The following is a 17,221-nucleotide window of genomic DNA, read 5'->3' as shown; positions in this document are numbered from 1 at the left end:
GAGGGAAGGAGCAACAGAATGCTGCCCTTCCCATTAAGTTTAGGCAAAAGCAAACTGCTGCAGCCTCTTCCTCATTGATAACTTTTGCCACGTTGACCACGCTCCAATGTTGCTTGGCCACACAAGTCCTGGTTTGCAATGTTGGATGGTTTGCTAAATACAGGTTGCTCTCTGCATCTGTTCCATCAGCGGTTGCATCTATGATGCAGAATTAATGCAGTTTGATACTGCTTTAACTGCTATGGCTCCATGCTATGGAATGCTTGGGTTTATACTTATGTGAGATAGTCAGTTTTCTCTGTCACCTCTGGAGCAATGACTACAAATCTCTGGATTCCATTAATAGAGCAATGTCCATCTGCCAGGAGTGCTTTCATTGTGACTTCCAGCATGGTAATGTGGGGTTAGACTGGATGACCCTTGGGGTCTCTTCTAACAATGATTTTATAAATCTATGGCCCTACAAAAGCCTTTGCAGTTTGATAGCCTGTAGCCAGTTGCCCCCAGGCATCAAATGCCATTAATAAAACATTTTCTAGCTACGCTAGTGCCAAGTGAGCAACATCTCACAGCATCCTTCCCCAGAGTTTATTAATCTGGACGGTTGCCTTCTTCCTCTGCTTTCATTACTCAGTGGCATCTATGTTCTAATTTGTCTCTCTGTGTTTGTGTTTTAGGCAGATGGTTTGTAATCTGCATAGTAAACACTTCTCTTAATTATGTATTTATCCAAGACGCTGCCAGAGGTTCTCTGGAGCATTACAGCATCCTTTCCTTTAAGCACATAATCCCTCTTGAGGCTGAGCATGGCCACGGCCGATGCGTTTTAGTTGAGAAGAGGCATATGGTTTCCCCCCCTCTGACACCACCCCAAAGAATCAATGAAAAGTAGGCTAGATCTATAACTCTCTGTTAAAAAGTTACTACTGTTTTTCTCCAAGGGATTGTGTTGCTTGCAATAAGCATATATTCCTTAGCACTTTGCATTGCAAATACTACTAAGATATTGCACCAATTTTCTCCATTTATGAGTGGACATCGGTCCTAAAGAGATTTGATATTCTAAGGTCTAAGAACCACTTTAACTGCCATGGCGCTATGCTGTGGAACCCTGGGATTTGTAGTTTGTTGTGGCACCAAAGCTCTCTGACAGAGATGGCTCATAAACACTGCATTATGGCCATTATATCTATTTTCATAGTAAAAGCTTTTTTATGTGGAAAGATTATGGGTTGCTTGACCAGACTTGGCCCAAATTGAGTTTATTCTTTGATGCCCTTCTTATTGCTTTCCATCCTTCCAAGGGAGATGCCGCCTGTCGGAAAGCAGTGCTCCTATTTGTGTGCCCTTTTGGGCTTTTGACCTCACACTTGCCTTCGTGAAGGTCAATGAAAAATGCCAGCTGCCTTCAGCCGATGTCAACTAGTCTTGGCAGGCGATGGAGTACAAAACTATTTTGCGCCCACAGAATGGGTGCAAAGAGGAAACGCATGAGGCAAATGTGCTAAGAGATGGAAATGATTCATGTTGGGCTTAAATGCAGGAGCATGATCTAACCAGGCACAACCAAATGACATTTGGAAGAGCGAGCATGTGAGCATCAAAATCTCTGAACTCGTCTAGTAAAAACAGACCCTTCTTTTTAGGGTTCTCCTCCACACGCCAGACCAACCCAATATTTCACAAGGGCTACCCAGCTAAGGGTATTATGGCTTGGATATAATGGGGTGAGTGATAAGGATCCCTAATCTTCTCTAGTGGGATATGTTTCAGAGCATCACATGGATCTGGCGGGTAGATTGTACCCAAGCCATTTCAGGTAGTAAAGTTATTCCAGGTTTAAGTCTGAACTTTATAAGGAGTTCAAACAAAGGTGCTACAAGATCCTTTTGTGTACTGATATCCCAGACTCATGCGCCGCTATGTATCTGTGAATGTTCTTGAATGTGTGCTTTGAGGCCAGGAGAGGGCACTCTGGTCTGTGATAAATGGCTTGCATGAGTCAAGATTTTTATAAAATCAATAAAGGAAATGTGGTGGTGGTAGGGAAATAAAGCTTGGTGTGTTTTCAAGCCAAAGCAAAAACACATTTCCAAACTGCTCCTTTTTGCTTTTTCTCCCATATCCGCATGCAAGATGCTTTTGGTGTGTTACAGGTGGCTTTTGTCTCTTTGCTCTCGCAGTGTATCCCTAGCATGGAGTTCTCAGTGTAAAATGCATGGGAATGATACAGAAATGGAGAAAACCCATGCAGGCTGTGACTTGAAGTAACATGGGAAATGGGGACCCTGTTCCCAAAACATACGATTTCCAAGAGAGCAGATTCCTCGACAGCAACACCATACAAGCTCGGTCTAGTTCCCATTCTTTCTGCACTTCCGATCAGGAGTTTATGGGTTGTCTGGGAAAGCAGTTCTGTCTTTCCAATCATCTCTTCCTGGCAGTCAGACGGAAGACGCATGTGGAAATCTACTTGTAGCTTTCAGGGTCCTGCCAGGGGCAGATTTGGGGTGTGCAGTTTCAAAGACGATCCTCAAGGAAGCCTGCCAAGAGGTCTGTGTTTTAAAAGATGTTTCTGCAAATGGAAACCAACCGCAAACTGATTGGGTTGCACCTAGTACCAGTTGAGGAGGAGAGAATGACATGTTGGATCCAGGGGTATCTTAAACTGGCACATTCAAGACAGCCAAGCAAGGATGGCTGGTCCTCTCCATCCACTTTCCATGACAGCCTCCTATTGCTGGAGAATATGAGCCTGTGTTTGACCTGAGTTCATCCGCAGGATGGTGCTTGGGGCAGCCTGGATTACGGGGGGAACCTGCAATTGGTTTTCTACTGTAGAGAAATCTTGTAGCACCTTTGAGACTAACAGAAAGAAAGAAAGAAAGGGGCAGCATGAGCTTTCACAGAGTTCAGCCTATTTCCTCAGATGCATTCGGCGGAGATTCTGCTCTGAAGAGTTTTAGAAGATGGGTGGCTATCTGTCAGGGTCTTCTGCATGGCAGAATGGGGTTGATTGGATGACCCTTGGGATCCCTTCCAACTCATAAGCTGGGAACCTCTGCTTACACTGGAGAGCTGTGTTAGTCTGGGAAATTGGTACACAAAGGGATCTTGTAGCACCTTTGAGACTAACTGGTGGCATGAGCTTTTGTAGACCTGAGCCTAGTTCAGAAGCATGCATCAACCAAACAGGAGAGGGGAAACCAACCAGTCTCGACGGGAAAACAACCTTGATTCAGTTAGGAAGTATCTGAAGCATGAAAATGATAGAGGGAAATCACAGATGCAGAACTGAGCTTTCCCAGGAGGCAAGGAAGAACCAGGAATTGGGGGGGGGGGGGGGAATAACTTTCTGGAGCATGGCAGGGTGAATGGAGGACTCGGTGAATGAAGCCGAACAGAGGAGCCCTTCATTCCAGATGGACCGACTCCAAGCACTCTTGGCTCCTCTGGCTTGTATTAAATGCCGCCTTTACATCAGGGTGGGCAGAAGGTAGGTCAGGGTTTGTTTCAGTGAAACTCACAGGTTTCGCCGGTGACAGATCACTGATGATTGCCAATTTCCAACTGTGTCGTGACAACAGCAGCAACAAGAAGACCCCTCGTGCTCTCATTTGAAATAAATTAGGCAGTGTATCTGAAAACCAATGCTTGGGTTGCAAACGTCCTGAGATGCACCCTTGTTCTTTCCTTCTAGCCACTATTTTGCACCTGGCTCTGGTTACCAGAGTTCAGACTTCTAGTTTTACATGGAAAAAAGTAGGTACTCTAATAATAGTAGTAGTAGATAGTGGTGGTAGTAGTTGTAATATGAAGTCGAAGGCTTTCACAACCAGCATCCATATTTTTTGTGGGTTTTTCGGACTATGGTCATGTTCTAGAAGAGTTTATTCCTGACGTTTCACCAGTAGCTGTGGCTGGCATCTATGTCAGGAATAAACTCTTCTAGAACATGGTCTCATATCCTGAAAACCCCACAAAAACTATAATAATAATAATAATAATAATAATAATGATAATGATAATAATAAATTCCCTGCCTTGATCCATGGGGAGGGGCTTGGGACAACAACAATGAACAAACAACATCAGTTAAAATGCACATCAATTTAAATGGGGAAATCAAATGACCACATATTATAACAATCTATAGGTAACATTCAACCTTTAAAATTCACAATTTAAAAAATCCTCAGGCTAAGCCTGCCAGAAAAGACTGGTCTTTAATGCTCTTTTAAACTCGGACGTTGTATCCGGCTGTTGAATCTCTTCCGGCAGGTCATTCCGCACTCCAGGGGCGGCTGAAGAAAAGGGCGGCTGACTGTTGCCAAGGTTGTCCAAAGTCCAAGGCTGAAGTCTTCTGCCCATCCATGGTTTACAATGTACAGGATGCACCAAATTTTGCAAAGGCTCAAGTCACAAGGAAGCTGGAGGGAGAGGCAAAATATAGAGACGGTTGACATTTCCAGCCTCAGGAGGGTGTGGTGAGGAGGAGAGGGTGCCAGGGATGAAGTGAAGCCAAGGCTGACAGAGCTGGAACGCTCCGACTTCTTGATGAAGAAGTGAAGACAACACTATCTGCCACCACACCCCAGGCTTCCCTGCCATTCTGAATCGCTGGGAGACAAGGCTTTTTCCTCCAACAACTGTTGTATACTGCTTTGGTCAGGCCTTACTTGGAATACTGTGTCCAGTTCTGGGCACCACGATTCAAAAAGAAGTTGGAGCATGTCCAGAGGAGCACCACCAAAATGGTGAAGGGTCTGGAAACCATAAAGCCCAATGAGGAACAACTTATGGAGCTGGGGCTGTTTAGCCTGAAGAAGAGACTGGTAAGAGGTCATATGTTAGCCCTGTTTATGTATTTGAATGGGTGTCACATTGAGAATGGAGCAAGCTTGTTTTCTGCTGCTCCAGAGAATAGGAGACAATGGAACAATGAATGCAAGCTCCAGGAAAAGAGATGCCACCTCAACATTAGGAGGAACTTCCTGACAGTAAGGGCTGTTCGACAGAGGAACGCACTCCTGCCTTTGAAAGTGGTGGAGTCTCCTTCCTTGGAGGTCTTCAAACAGAGGCTGGATGGCCATCTGTCAGGGATGCTTTGATTAAGAAGAGTTCCTGCATGGCAGAATGGGGCTGGACTGGATGGCCCTTGCAGTCTCTTATTCCAGCTCTCGGATGCTAGGATTCTATGGTCAGGCTGGCACCCCCACCTTCTGGCCATGTGGCAACTGGGACATTTAACAATCATGTGCAACACAAGAAAAGGGAGGAAGTACTAAAAGAAATGACAATACTTGCCCATAGGGAAACATGGCAGTATACTTGCCCATAGAGAAACTATACATGTCCATAGAGAATCATTGCAGAATACTTGCTCCTAGGGAAACCTTGTTGGGCAAGCATGCAATCTTTGCAGGGATTCCCTCTGGGCCAGTGCTGTCCTTTCCTGCAGCAGAGAGAGATGCCTCCTTTGGAGTCAGTCTTTCTGTGCCTCCTCCTCCTCCTCTTCCTCCTTGGCTGCCTCTCGCGAGAGAGAGGAGGAGCTGCTGCTTGGCTGCTGGCTGGCCATTAAGGCGAAGGAGGAGGGAGGCATCCCTGGAGCTCCATCTCTGCCTCTGGCTCCTTCTGCGGAACGGTGAGCCTCTTCCTCCCTAGCACTGGCAGGAATGGGGATGCCCTGCTGGGGCTGGCAGTGCAGGTGCCTCCCTTGCTCCCCTGGCTGGCACCCCCTTTGCTCCCACCCTCCATGCCCCCTTGCTTTAAGAGGATGCCCTCTTTGACAGCCCCTCCGATTGCCCGTAAAGGGGGGGGATCGTCCACATGGCAGAAATAATGGCGCATTGGCACCGCTTTTGGACTGCCCCAAGAGCCTAGGCTTTGCCTTTTCGGGGATGCTCTCTTTGACAGACTAGTGATGACTGTCTCACCAAACTCCCCCGACAGTCCACAAGGCTGCAGAAATAACCCGGGTTGATCCTGCTTTTAACTGCCACTGGTTTGGGTCCCACTTGAGCTGCCCAGGTTCAAGGCTATGGCATTCTGGGAATGGTAGTTTGCTGAGCAGAGCTGACATCCCCATTTGGGCTGCATCTGCACTGCAGAAATAATCCGGTTTGGTCCCACTTGCACTGCCCACACTCAATGCTATGGCATTCTGGGAATTTTGTCAGACCTTTCGCCTTCTCTGCCAGAGAGCTCTGGTGCCACAGCAAAGTGCCATTCCTAGAACCCTCTAGCATTGAGCCAGGGCAGTTAAGTTGGTGTCAAACTGGATTGTTTCGGTAAAAACTAAGGTTTTTTTGTTTTAATTTTCAGTTGCCCATGGGGTCCCTGTATTGCTCACCTCTATTCTTCAGGGATGACAGTTTCAAGTGCTACTGAAGTCTTTGCAGAACAAATGCAAGGGAGAGATGAGCTCCTTGCACTACAGTTTTGGTTCTGAACTGGGAATGATAGTGGAAGAAACACTCCTCTAGAAAAAGAGTTGGCAGGGTAATGGGGAAAGGTATGCCCAGCAGCCTTCGGTGCCAAGTGTGCCATCTCCTCCCAGCAAGAAGCTTGGCACAATTTGCTGCGTCTTTTAAGGATCGGATCTTCCGACTCTGATCATCCTGCAAAGTGCTGGGCAGGTGATGGACTTCTGCTGACATAGAAGCCTTATGTTTTGTTCTTGTTCCGAGAAAGAAAAGATAAAAACTTTGGGAAGGCCGTGAAACTCTTGGAGGTGATTTGTGTGAGTTTGCAAGATGGAAGTGTTGAGAGTAGGCGATGTATGTCTACAGTGCGACTTTGTTATCTGCTGGGGTTTGGTTCCAGGATCCCCCTTGGATAACAAAATCCATGGATGCTCAAGTCCCATTAAACATAACAGCAGAACAAAATGGTGTATATATAAAATGGAAAATCAAGGCTTGCTATTTGGACTTCATATTTTCAGTCTGTGGATGCTTGAATCTGTGGATAAAGAATCCTTGGATAAGGAGAGCCAAGTGTATTTGGATGCATGATCTGTTTTACAGAGGGCTGTAAAGTTGAAGGAACAACTTCTCAAAGGCCTTAGCATTGTTAGTCTGGAAAATCCGTCTGCAAAGGGATCTCGCAGCACCTTTGACACCAGCCACATTACCGCACTTATAGCGCTTCTATTCCACTTCTGTGCCTCCTGTTGCCTTCTGGGATTTGTGGTCTAAGGAGAGGCATTTATAATTCTCAACCCGACAGCTCTTAGGCATCACTGAACTACAAGTCTCAGAATGCAACAGGAGGCAGCCAGAGAAGTCAAAGTGGAATAGAAGCGCTATAAGAGGGTAATGCGGTAACCTAGAAAGTGAAAGACAGAAGTTGGTAGCCTGAGCTTTCATAGCACTGAGCCTCCTTTCTCAAGTAAGGTGGTTTCCTATAACTGGGAGTTGTGCAAAGTTACTTTTCAACAGTGAGTTAGAGCGAAGGCACTTTTCTGCTATTACCAGTCATAGTTTTAAAAGTCACTAATGGGTATTTTATGCGGTCTTATTATCAATCCTAAAAGGACTTTTTCCAATATTTTCAGTTCAAAGTAATAGAAAAATAGCAAGCCACACAACGAGGAATGCATTGGGTGACTTTTCCAACGCTGTAATAAGTAAGAGGAAATGGAGTAGGACCCAAACCTTGCAAGAAGTAACGACTTTTTAAAAAGTAACTTGGCAAGCCCTGGAAGCCACCAGTTCCGAAGGACGGATGAGTCAAGTTAGCCCTTTTTTTAAAGGACGAAATGGCTTCAGGCGGCCTGGATCATGTTTATTCCCAGGGGCACGCGTCATGGGTTTGTTTTGAGCAACTTAGCTCACACATGTTTTTAGGAGGAGACGTTTTCCTTCCTTCCTCTGGGGAAACGGTTCATCGGTCTGAATCCTCTCAAGGCTTTGGGCAGCTTGGTTCATGAAGTTGCTGGTCATATTCTTTGCAAATCCATAGTACATCCATGCGCACAAATGCGGGATGCGTGCATTGCTTTTGCCGGTGTGGAAAAAGTGTGGCAGGAGTTTTTAAAAGGTTTAAAGGCAGGAGAGATGAATCGATGCCTTCCTGGAGGGGAGACCTTAGAATTGTAGATACTTCATCCCATACTTTTATTTATTCATTCATTTATTTATTTCTATCTAACTTTTTTTCGCAGTTCAAGGCTCAAAAGCGGCTTACAACAAACTAAAAAAAAAGCCTTATTCTCAGTCCAAAACACTCTGCAGAAATAATCCAGCTTTAACTGCCCTGGCTTTATGCTAGGGAATTCTGGGAACTGTAGTTTTGTGAGACACTTAGCCTTCACTGTCAGAGAGCGTTGGTGCTAAAACTACAAATCCCAGGATTCCCTAGCACTGAGCCAGGCCAGTTTAAAGCGTCTCAAACTGGATTATTTCTGCAGTGTGTTTCAGACCGTTAAAACCCACAAGACACAAAAGCCCTGAGGATGTCAGGAGGCAAAATTGCTTTGGTAATATCTGATGCTGGCCACGGAACTGGGAGGCGGTTGATGCTATTTTGGCCAGGCATTTCAAAACTATTGGCGCTGGGATGGTGACATTTTAACCCTACAGCGGTTAGTCCAAGGAAGTGCAAAGGGGGAACTTGCAGAAGAAGTTGTATCAATCCTTGGGGAAGTGGATCTGGTGAATGTGGAGGGGCACAAAGTAACTAACCGCAGAGCAAAAGCTCCCTTTATGTGCCGTAGATGGCTAGATGATAATCTCTGGCCTCATTCCCACTACCTTTTAAAACTGGATTGCAAATCGGTTTGGTTCAAATGATCATGGTTTGCACTTGAACCAAATTGCTGAAGCGGTTCGGAGAACGGGGGCCATGCGCTAGACCCATTTAACCCGCGTCTTTTTGGATAAATCAATTCCGCACAAGTGTGAACCAGATGTGGATCAGAATCAATTTAAATTTGCCCTTCAACCAGCTGGAGCGGGTCCATTTTCAAACCGATTCATTCGTGAATCTGAACCACAAGTGAGTTATTTTACAGGGAAAAAATGCGATCGGGGCAAATGTAGTGGGAACCACGCTCCGCTGTTCGATCAATCCATCGATTCGGATCGCAGACCGATTTATTTGTAAGTGGGAATGAGGTCCATGAACAAATCTTGCCGAGAAAACCCCACGATAAGTTTGCCTTAGGGCTGCTGTAAGTCAGAAACAACTTAAAGACACACAACAACAATGTATATTCAAGTTCCTGGACAGCTGCCTTTTCTCCGACAATTAGAAATACAGTGGGCCCTTGGTATCCCTTGGGGTTTGGTTTCGGGAATGAAATCCTTGGATCGTCAAGTCCCATTAAATACAATGGCATAGTGAAATGGCATTCCTTATATAAAATGGAAAAAATCAAGTTTGGAATATACATATACATGTGTGTGTGTGTGTGTGTGTGTGTGTGTGTGTGTGATATTTTCAACCCATGGATGGTTGAATCCATGGATAAGGAATCTCTGAATACTAAGAGCTAACTATGTTATATGCACTTGAAAAACATACAGTGCCATTACTCAGTTTACATGGTTTATATGATAGATAGAGATCAGTTTTTCTTGGCTTAGACTGCAGGCTTGCTCACCTTAGGAGACAGTGGCCAGCCTTACCAAGTGAGTCAGGAGAAAACTGAATTTGAGAAGGTCCACAGAACATTGTCAACAAGCAAAGAAGCCAAGGGCCATTTTGCAGATTGGGCCAAGACACATTCGGCACAGTGCTCTCTCAAGCAAGTGACCGCAGCTAATCCTGGGTCCCAGGTGCAAGCGTAAATATAAGACATGTTTGCATGTCTACATTTGCTGTACCAGCGATGTGGGAGGGGAAAAAACCCTAAACTGGAACATTTTGCAATGGCTTAAACTATGTGAGACTTGACTGATTTGGAACTAAAAATCCGCAAGGTCTCATCTTTTCTAACACCTTCAACAGGCTTTCTTGCAAATTTGGAAATACCTAAGAATGCAGCTTGTCCACAAGTTTGTAATATTTTCATTGCTTGAAATTACTACCGTAGCTTTGGGATGAAAGAGAACCACGATGGCCGTTCAGCGTGTAGAAATAACTCAAAATGTGTATCTCAACAGAGTCGAACTATTCCTTTAGAAGGGTAAAGATCAATGGAGTGTATACTTAGTGCGGCTTGTGCAACATCTAAAGATTTCTACAAAGATTCATTTAGAAATTATCATTAGTTGAAGTTGTGTATACGTTTTTAAGACCTTTAATTTTTTTTAAACAAAGCAATGTATTTGAAAACTGTTAAGATGCTAATTTTAACACACTGAGCATATGAAAACATGCACAGACGCATGCCACATTCAGTCTTAAATCCGCTCCAGTGCATTTTTATGAAATCGCTTCAGCAATTCGGTTCAAGTGCGAACCACGGTCATTTAAACCAGTTCAATTTGCAATCCAGTTTAAAGAGTAGTGAGAATAAGGCCAGAGAGTGTTTGCTTTCTTGTGAGGCTGAGAGAGTGTGACTTACCCATTTCCAGGCCTGAGTGGGTATTTAACTCCTGTGCCATGCTGGCTGTGGCTTATGGGAATTGTAGTCCAAAGCATGTGGAAGGTGTCCAGTTGCCTGTCTCCACTTTAGAACGCTATGTCTGTGAGGTCAACATGCGCCTCAAGGGCTTTGGTGCATGAAATGTTTATCAGCTCAGTGTTTTCCTCCTGATGCTACAACCTGACAAATGTGGTCAGCTTGTATTCTTTCCCAAAGCAGATGTGGTTCTTGTTGCCGACTCCAATGCCAGAAGCGGTTCTGCTTTGCTCTATCTGTTTACATATTTTTCTCCCAACATCACTGATGAATTTCTCTCAGATGGAGGAAAAATGCCTGAGTGAATCTATCAGCTCTGGATTTTTGCAGCCTAGTGACTGCAAACAGTCTGTCTTTATCACATTCAGTGAGAGAGGAAAAGGTCTGATGTGTGAAGCTCTCTCTTTCCCTAGACTGGAAAGCATAGGAAAGGCAGTGTGGAGTATTGGTTAGCGCACAGATGGGCAAAGGGTAGCCTTGTGCCTTCCTCAAGACTGTTTTTGAGGTCTTCAACCCTCCAGATTCCCATGGGGCAGGTCCCAAGAAACCCTACAAACAGCAGTTCACTTTTTAAATTGGTTCTAGGTCCCACCAAGCCCTGTTTAACCCTTGAACCATCATTTACCCCAGAAAAACCAAAAGCAAACTTTCAATCACTTCAAGTTTTTTGGGCTGGAGCATCTTGGGCATGGTATGGATTTTGCACACCTTGGATCAAACATTGATCAGAATGGAGACCAAAGTCAAGAAATCAGAAGACAACTAGGAATGGGAAGGGTAGAGAAGGCTAAAGACCTTGTAAAACTACAAATCCCAGGACTCCATAGGAGCAATAGCACTTAAAGCCAGGTCAAACTGCATTATTTCTATAGTGTAGATGCAACCTTGGTCTCACCGGGAAAATTAAGGTGGCGGAGATAAAAATAGGTAGTTCTGGTTTCTTGTAGTGTAGCGGACACTATTTTGGACTCAAACTGGAGACAGCCAAACACAAATCCCCATCCTGCCATTTGATGTGTCGGGTGATGCTAAGACTATCATTTTAGGCTGGCCTACCTTGCAGGGTTGTAGTGAGCCTAAAACCAGGGAGAGGACCATGCTGAGGATTGGGAGGGTTGCATTTTCTGCTGCTCTTTGGTATTCCAAGTTGGCCATGCTCCTATGAAATGATATTTTGCTTTTTTGGCTTTGCTCCTTGGAACCAGCTGAGCCTCACATGCCATGCGCCTCCTTCCCAGAAAGGGGACACAGAGGCATGTGTGAGCTTTGCAAAGGAGGCTGGCCCAGGCAGAAGAAGAGGGAGAAACGGTGGAGGAGAAAAGTTCCTTTCGTAACCACAGACTCCTTTTTGCAAAAGGCTTGTTTCATAAGGGTTGTTTTCAGCCACAAACAAGAACTGGCACTCCCCGTTGATTTTGGAGGCATGCTATTTCTTGCTGTCACCCATTTTAAGAAACCAAAAGTTTGCATCATTTGGCCAAAAAACCCAACTAGGGCATCCGAACCGTTCAGATGGCATCTGAAGAAAGCCTGCCTTCAAAGTGCTTAATGAAAGCAAATCATGGCAAGGCATAGGGATTTATTGACTGGATGCAAGTGAAAATGATTTCTCTCTGTTTTTTTCCACTGGGTTGCATGGCATAAAGAGCCAGTGTAGTATCATGGCTTGAATATTGGAGGTCGGCCAGGAGGATCGGAGCTTGCAGCCTCTGAACTTACCTTGGGACAGCGACTATCTCTTCGCTATTGCTCAGCGGTTGGAGGCCACATGTTTGGCAAGCAAAGGATTCCAGGTAGGTCTGAGCAATGCTCTCAGATCTTGGAGAGTTATTTCTTCCTTATTAGTTATTAATAACAAATATGGGGTGATGGTAGTTATACCCCGGGATGCAATCTTGCCCATGGGTTGCATCCTTTTTTCATGCCTGTTCTTGTCTAGCCCACCCACTTGATGAAAATAGCCCCTTTGGGCTGTTATTTTTTTGCTTTACTGCCATACTAAAAAAATAAAGAGACAGGTTTTTTTCCACCCTTTGGATATGTGTTCTTTGGCATCCTATGTTGGCAGGAGACTCCATGGAAAATGGGCATCGGGTTGTTTTGTTTTGTTTTAAAATTAAAACCCTGCCTGCAGAAATAACCCAGCTTGACACCGCTTTCACCGCCAAGGCTTGAGGATATGGGATCTTGGGATTTGTAGTTTGTTGCGGCCCAGAGACCAAAGTCAATAAATCAGAAGACTAGGGATGGGAAGGGCAGAGAAGGCTAAAGACAGAGAAGGCGAAACGTTTCACAGAACTACAAACCCCAGAATAGCATTGAGCCATGGCAGCGAAAGTTGCGTCAAACTGCATTATTTCTGCAGTGCAGTGGCGATAGTATCAGGGGGATAATAATAACAACAACAACAACAACAATATAGTTATATCCCGCCTCTCCAATATGACCGAGGTGGCTTACAGCATTAATAAAATTCATACAATATAAAAATGAATCCCACTATCCCCTCCCTCCCTTAAACAAAACAACATAATAATTCCCACATAACAATAAATACAATTGACTCCATTCTGGATTTTAGTTCTAACTTTCAAGGAGGGGGAACCTATCATAAGGTTTTCATGACAAGTTTCTCTAGAGGTGGGATTGCCATTGCCATCCTCTGAGGCTGAGAGAGTGTGACTTGCCCAAAGTCACCCAGTGGGTGTATATGTGTATATGAAACACAAATGAATTTTGTGTTGAAACCTGGGTCCCATCTCCAAGATATCTCATTGTGTACGGATATGCAAATATAAGTATTCTGAGATCCAAAAAATAAAAAATCCAAAATCCAAAACATTTCTGGTCCCAAGCATTTCGGATAAGGGACACTCAGCCTGTAACTTAAATCATTTCGTTTCTGGATGCTTCAGCTTTAAATGTGTTCCATCCCCTGTGTTCATTTGCTATCTTTCTCTTTCCCCCTTCCTCCCATCTGACAGTTTTGTCTGGGAACATAGTTTAATTTTCTGTTTGCTCCCCTTGCAGAATCCTGACTGTGCCACAAAGAGCCATGTTGGCTTTCAGCTTTTTCCGCTCCGGCTGGAGGTAAGCTCAGCATGGAGTAGCTCATGGCATCGCATGCCAGGATGACCAAAGCACGGCTCTTCCGCCTTTCGGTGGTGGTGGGCTCCCTCTTCATGATCCTCCTGATCATTGTGTATTGGGACAATGTGGGCACAGCTCACCTCTACCTCCATACCACCCTTTCGAGGCCTCATGGGGTGCTCCCCACCGTTGTACAAGGGGACAGGCAGGACTCTTTGTCGGAGGTGGATGAATTCTTGGAGAAGCTCTTGAACTCTGACTTGAAACAGAGCTTGGCCAAGCTCAGTCGAAGGACAGAGCCGCCTCCTTTGCATGCTTCCGTCCGGCCCGCCGTAGACAACTTGGAGGAGAATGTCAGAGGCTACGACTGGTCCACCCGGGATGCCAGCCAGATCCTAGACCAAGAGAAGCTTCAGGCTGAGAGGCGGAGGACCTTGCGGGAGTTATGTGCCAATTCTAGTTTCACCTTCCCAACCAAGGAGCGGTCGTTCGACGACATCCCCAACTACGAGCTCAACCACCTCATTGTGGATGACCGCCATGGTGTCATCTACTGCTACGTCCCCAAAGTGGCCTGCACCAATTGGAAGCGGGTGATGATTGTGCTGAGCGAGAGCTTGATGGACCAAGGCATCCCTTATGCTGACCCCTTGGACATTCCCCGGGAACACGTCCACAACACCAGCACCCACTTCACCTTCAACAAGTTCTGGCGCCGCTATGGCAAGTTCTCCCGGCACCTCATGAAGATCAAGCTGAAAAAGTACACCAAGTTCCTCTTCGTCCGAGACCCCTTTGTCCGGCTCATTTCGGCCTTCCGCAGCAAATTTGAGCTGGAAAATGAGGAGTTCTACCGACGCTTCGCTGTCCCCATGCTGAAGCTTTACTCAAACTATACCAGCCTCCCGACTTCGGTGAGTCAGGCATTTGAGTCGGGCCTCCGGGTCTCCTTCTCAGATTTCATCCAGTACTTGCTGGACCCACGGACAGAGAAGATGGCCCCTTTCAACGAACACTGGAGGCAGGTCTACCGCTTGTGCCACCCCTGCCAGATAGAATATGACTTTGTTGGCAAACTGGAGACGTTGGATGAAGATGCGGCCCACCTCCTGCAACTCCTCAAGGTGGACCATCTCCTCCGTTTTCCTCCTAGCTATCGAAACAGGACAGCCAGCAGCTGGGAGGAGGACTGGTTTGCCAAAATCCCATTGGCATGGAGACAACAGTTGTACAAGTTGTATGAGGCCGACTTTGTCCTCTTTGGATATCCCAAGCCAGAAAACTTGCTTAACAATTGAAGAAGATGGAGCTGGGGATGATGGTGGGTGGGAGGGTAGGAAGAGGGAAAAGAGCATCCAAAATACTAAAAGAGCCCCTCTATTTTTATTTTAAACACAAGAGTCCTTCTGCGGATGGTGGCACACACAAGTGCCCTTTTTTTCTACTGTTTTGTTGTACAACCTGGTTGTTTGAGTTTGAGATCCATGAATCTTCCGTTGAGGGGTGTTCCTTTTTCTCCTCCGGTTGTCCTGTTTTATATCGAAACTAGCCCACTTTCATTTTGCTGTTAGGAGATGAGCTGGTCCATTCCACCAGCTGTGTTCCTATTTTTGGATGCTTGCTTTTTATGAAGTGCATTTTTTTAAAGAAAAAAATGGAAAGTAAAAGAAAGAAGAATTAATATATTGAAATATTTAATACGGATCCTGGTGTGGAAAAGGGAGAGTAAAAGGGTTCACTATCCCATGTTGCTTCTGTGCCGTTATTTAATATATCTACCACCGGCCTATGATTGCACCTTGTCAGTTGTTCTCTTTATTGCAGCCCAGGGATGAAACTCATGGGTGTCCTTGGGGCTGTAAGACCCAGCAGCTCTAGCCAGTATTGCCAGTAGTGAGGACTGCTGGGAACTGCAGTCCAGCAACCCCTGAAGGTTCACATAATTCCCACTGGGATGGCAAAAGAGGAAAGGGATACTATTGTTGTTGCAGTCAGTGAGCAATACAGTGGGCCCTTAGTATCTGCTGGGATTTGGTTCCAGGACTCCCTGGATATCAAAATCCATGGATGCTCAAGTTCCACTAAATACAATGGTGTCTCTTATATAAAATAGTAAAATCAAGGAATATATATATATATGGGGAATATATTCAAGCCATATATCGTGTGGATAAAGAATGATATAGAGGGCTAACTGTACATGTTAACTGATGTTATAGCTGGTCTATAGCTCCCATGATCCCTTCCCTTGATGGGAGCTCTAGGCCGAAACATCTGGAGGGTAAAAGATTCCTGACCCCTGTTCTAAACCCTGGCGACTGGGATGTTTTTCCATCTGTGCTTCAACTCCCTCTCCCAGCTTCTCAGAGAACAAATGTGTTTCATCTTTTGTTGATAGAGATCAAACTGAGAGCTCCAAGATGTCTTTTAAAATCGAATCCAGACAATCCATATGGTGTATGCGCCACACTCTGGCTCAGCTGTGGGGACTGTGTGTGTGTATCTCTATCCAACAAAATTATTATGTACAGACAACAGCACTTCACAACACATTACATGATCCTATGGTAGCCTTTGCCTGTCCAGATCTCAGCCTCAGATGGAGAGGTTTTGGGAAGATGTGGTTAAGGGAGTAGTAATTCATACACATGTCAGCTTTGCCTCTTTATCATTGTTTTTAATGTGTTTTTGTAGGCCTCAGCTATTAATTCTTGGTTACAAAAGATTAGAACAGCCTTATTGGGCTAGTTGGTCTAATCTTGGTCTCATCTGCACTGCGGAAATAATGCAGTTTGACACCTCTTTCACTGCCATGGCTCCATGCTATGAAATCCTGGGATTTGTAGCTTGTTTCGGCACTGGAGTTCTTGGACAGAGAAGGCTAAATATCAAAACTACAAATCCAAGAACTGCATGGCATTTAGCCACGGCAGCTGAAGTTGTGTCAATCTGCATTAATTCCGCAATGCAGAGGCAGCCCAAGTTGCCTTGATGTGGTATGGGAAGAGTGAAGCACTTTGTCAGGCATGGCAAAACAAGTAATATAAAAGGACTGATCCAAATATGATCACCTTCAGCCTCAGTAGTAAGATTTTGAATTTCTGAGATCTAGGCATTTCCAAACTAATAACGTTGGGCCATGGATAGTAATGGGGCCATTCAAGGCACAGAAGTACTAACAATTGTAGTACAAAATGCTGCCGCCTATTCAAGAGGCAATGCTATCCAGATCCAGGCACATTATTTTGGCACCTGAGCTGAAAACCCCATGAGTAAGAAATGAAAAATTGAATTAAATAAATTAAATGCCTAATAGTTTGTTGCCTTTTTATGACACCCCAAACCAAGAGGCAGACAACGAAGGGAAGCAGTTGGATATATTTGCAATGAATCGACTGAAGAATTTAAATACAGTCAAACGTTCATTTGTCATTTATTTTGTGTCCTTTTCCTTTTTAAGAGGAGGGTTGAGCCATTCAGCATAGCCAGGAAAAATAAGTGTCGCGTGCCAACCTAGCTGCCTTCCAACCAGGAATATAAATTCCTTTCAAGGCTCATGAG

General features: G+C 45.0%; 1 protein-coding gene across 3 annotated transcripts; it reads left to right on the top strand.

Moving 5' to 3' along the window:
• The first annotated feature begins 5,518 nt into the window (after positions 1-5,518).
• Positions 5,519-16,978, top strand: CHST12 (carbohydrate sulfotransferase 12). Of its 3 annotated transcripts, none has more exons than XM_089539993.1 (3): positions 5,519-5,644; positions 12,217-12,363; positions 13,601-16,978. In XM_089539993.1, exon 3 carries the CDS (start codon positions 13,684-13,686, stop codon positions 14,956-14,958), a length of 1,275 nt encoding a protein of 424 aa, XP_089396119.1. In that variant the 5' UTR covers positions 5,519-5,644; positions 12,217-12,363; positions 13,601-13,683; the 3' UTR covers positions 14,959-16,978. The 3 variants fall into 3 exon arrangements, with proteins under 3 accessions (XP_089396119.1, XP_089396120.1, XP_089396118.1); XM_089539994.1 differs by lacking the exon at positions 5,519-5,644 and adding an exon at positions 6,319-6,733; XM_089539992.1 differs by lacking the exon at positions 5,519-5,644 and having other exon boundaries at positions 8,142-12,363.
• Positions 16,979-17,221: the final 243 nt, after the last annotated feature.

This window comes from Sceloporus occidentalis, unplaced genomic scaffold, assembly GCF_023333645.1.
Source record: "Sceloporus occidentalis isolate IW3139 unplaced genomic scaffold, rSceOcc1.0.p SCAF_10, whole genome shotgun sequence".
NCBI classification, from domain to species: Eukaryota; Metazoa; Chordata; class Lepidosauria; order Squamata; family Phrynosomatidae; genus Sceloporus; species Sceloporus occidentalis.
The sequence above is the reverse complement of the archived record's forward strand: the minus strand, read 5'-3'. Positions and strand labels throughout refer to the sequence as shown.

What these genes read in the sequence shown, in the direction of transcription:
- CHST12 (XM_089539993.1), top strand. Translation starts at nt 13,684, where the DNA reads ATGGCATCGCATGCCAGGATGACCAAAGCACGGCTCTTCCGCCTTTCG.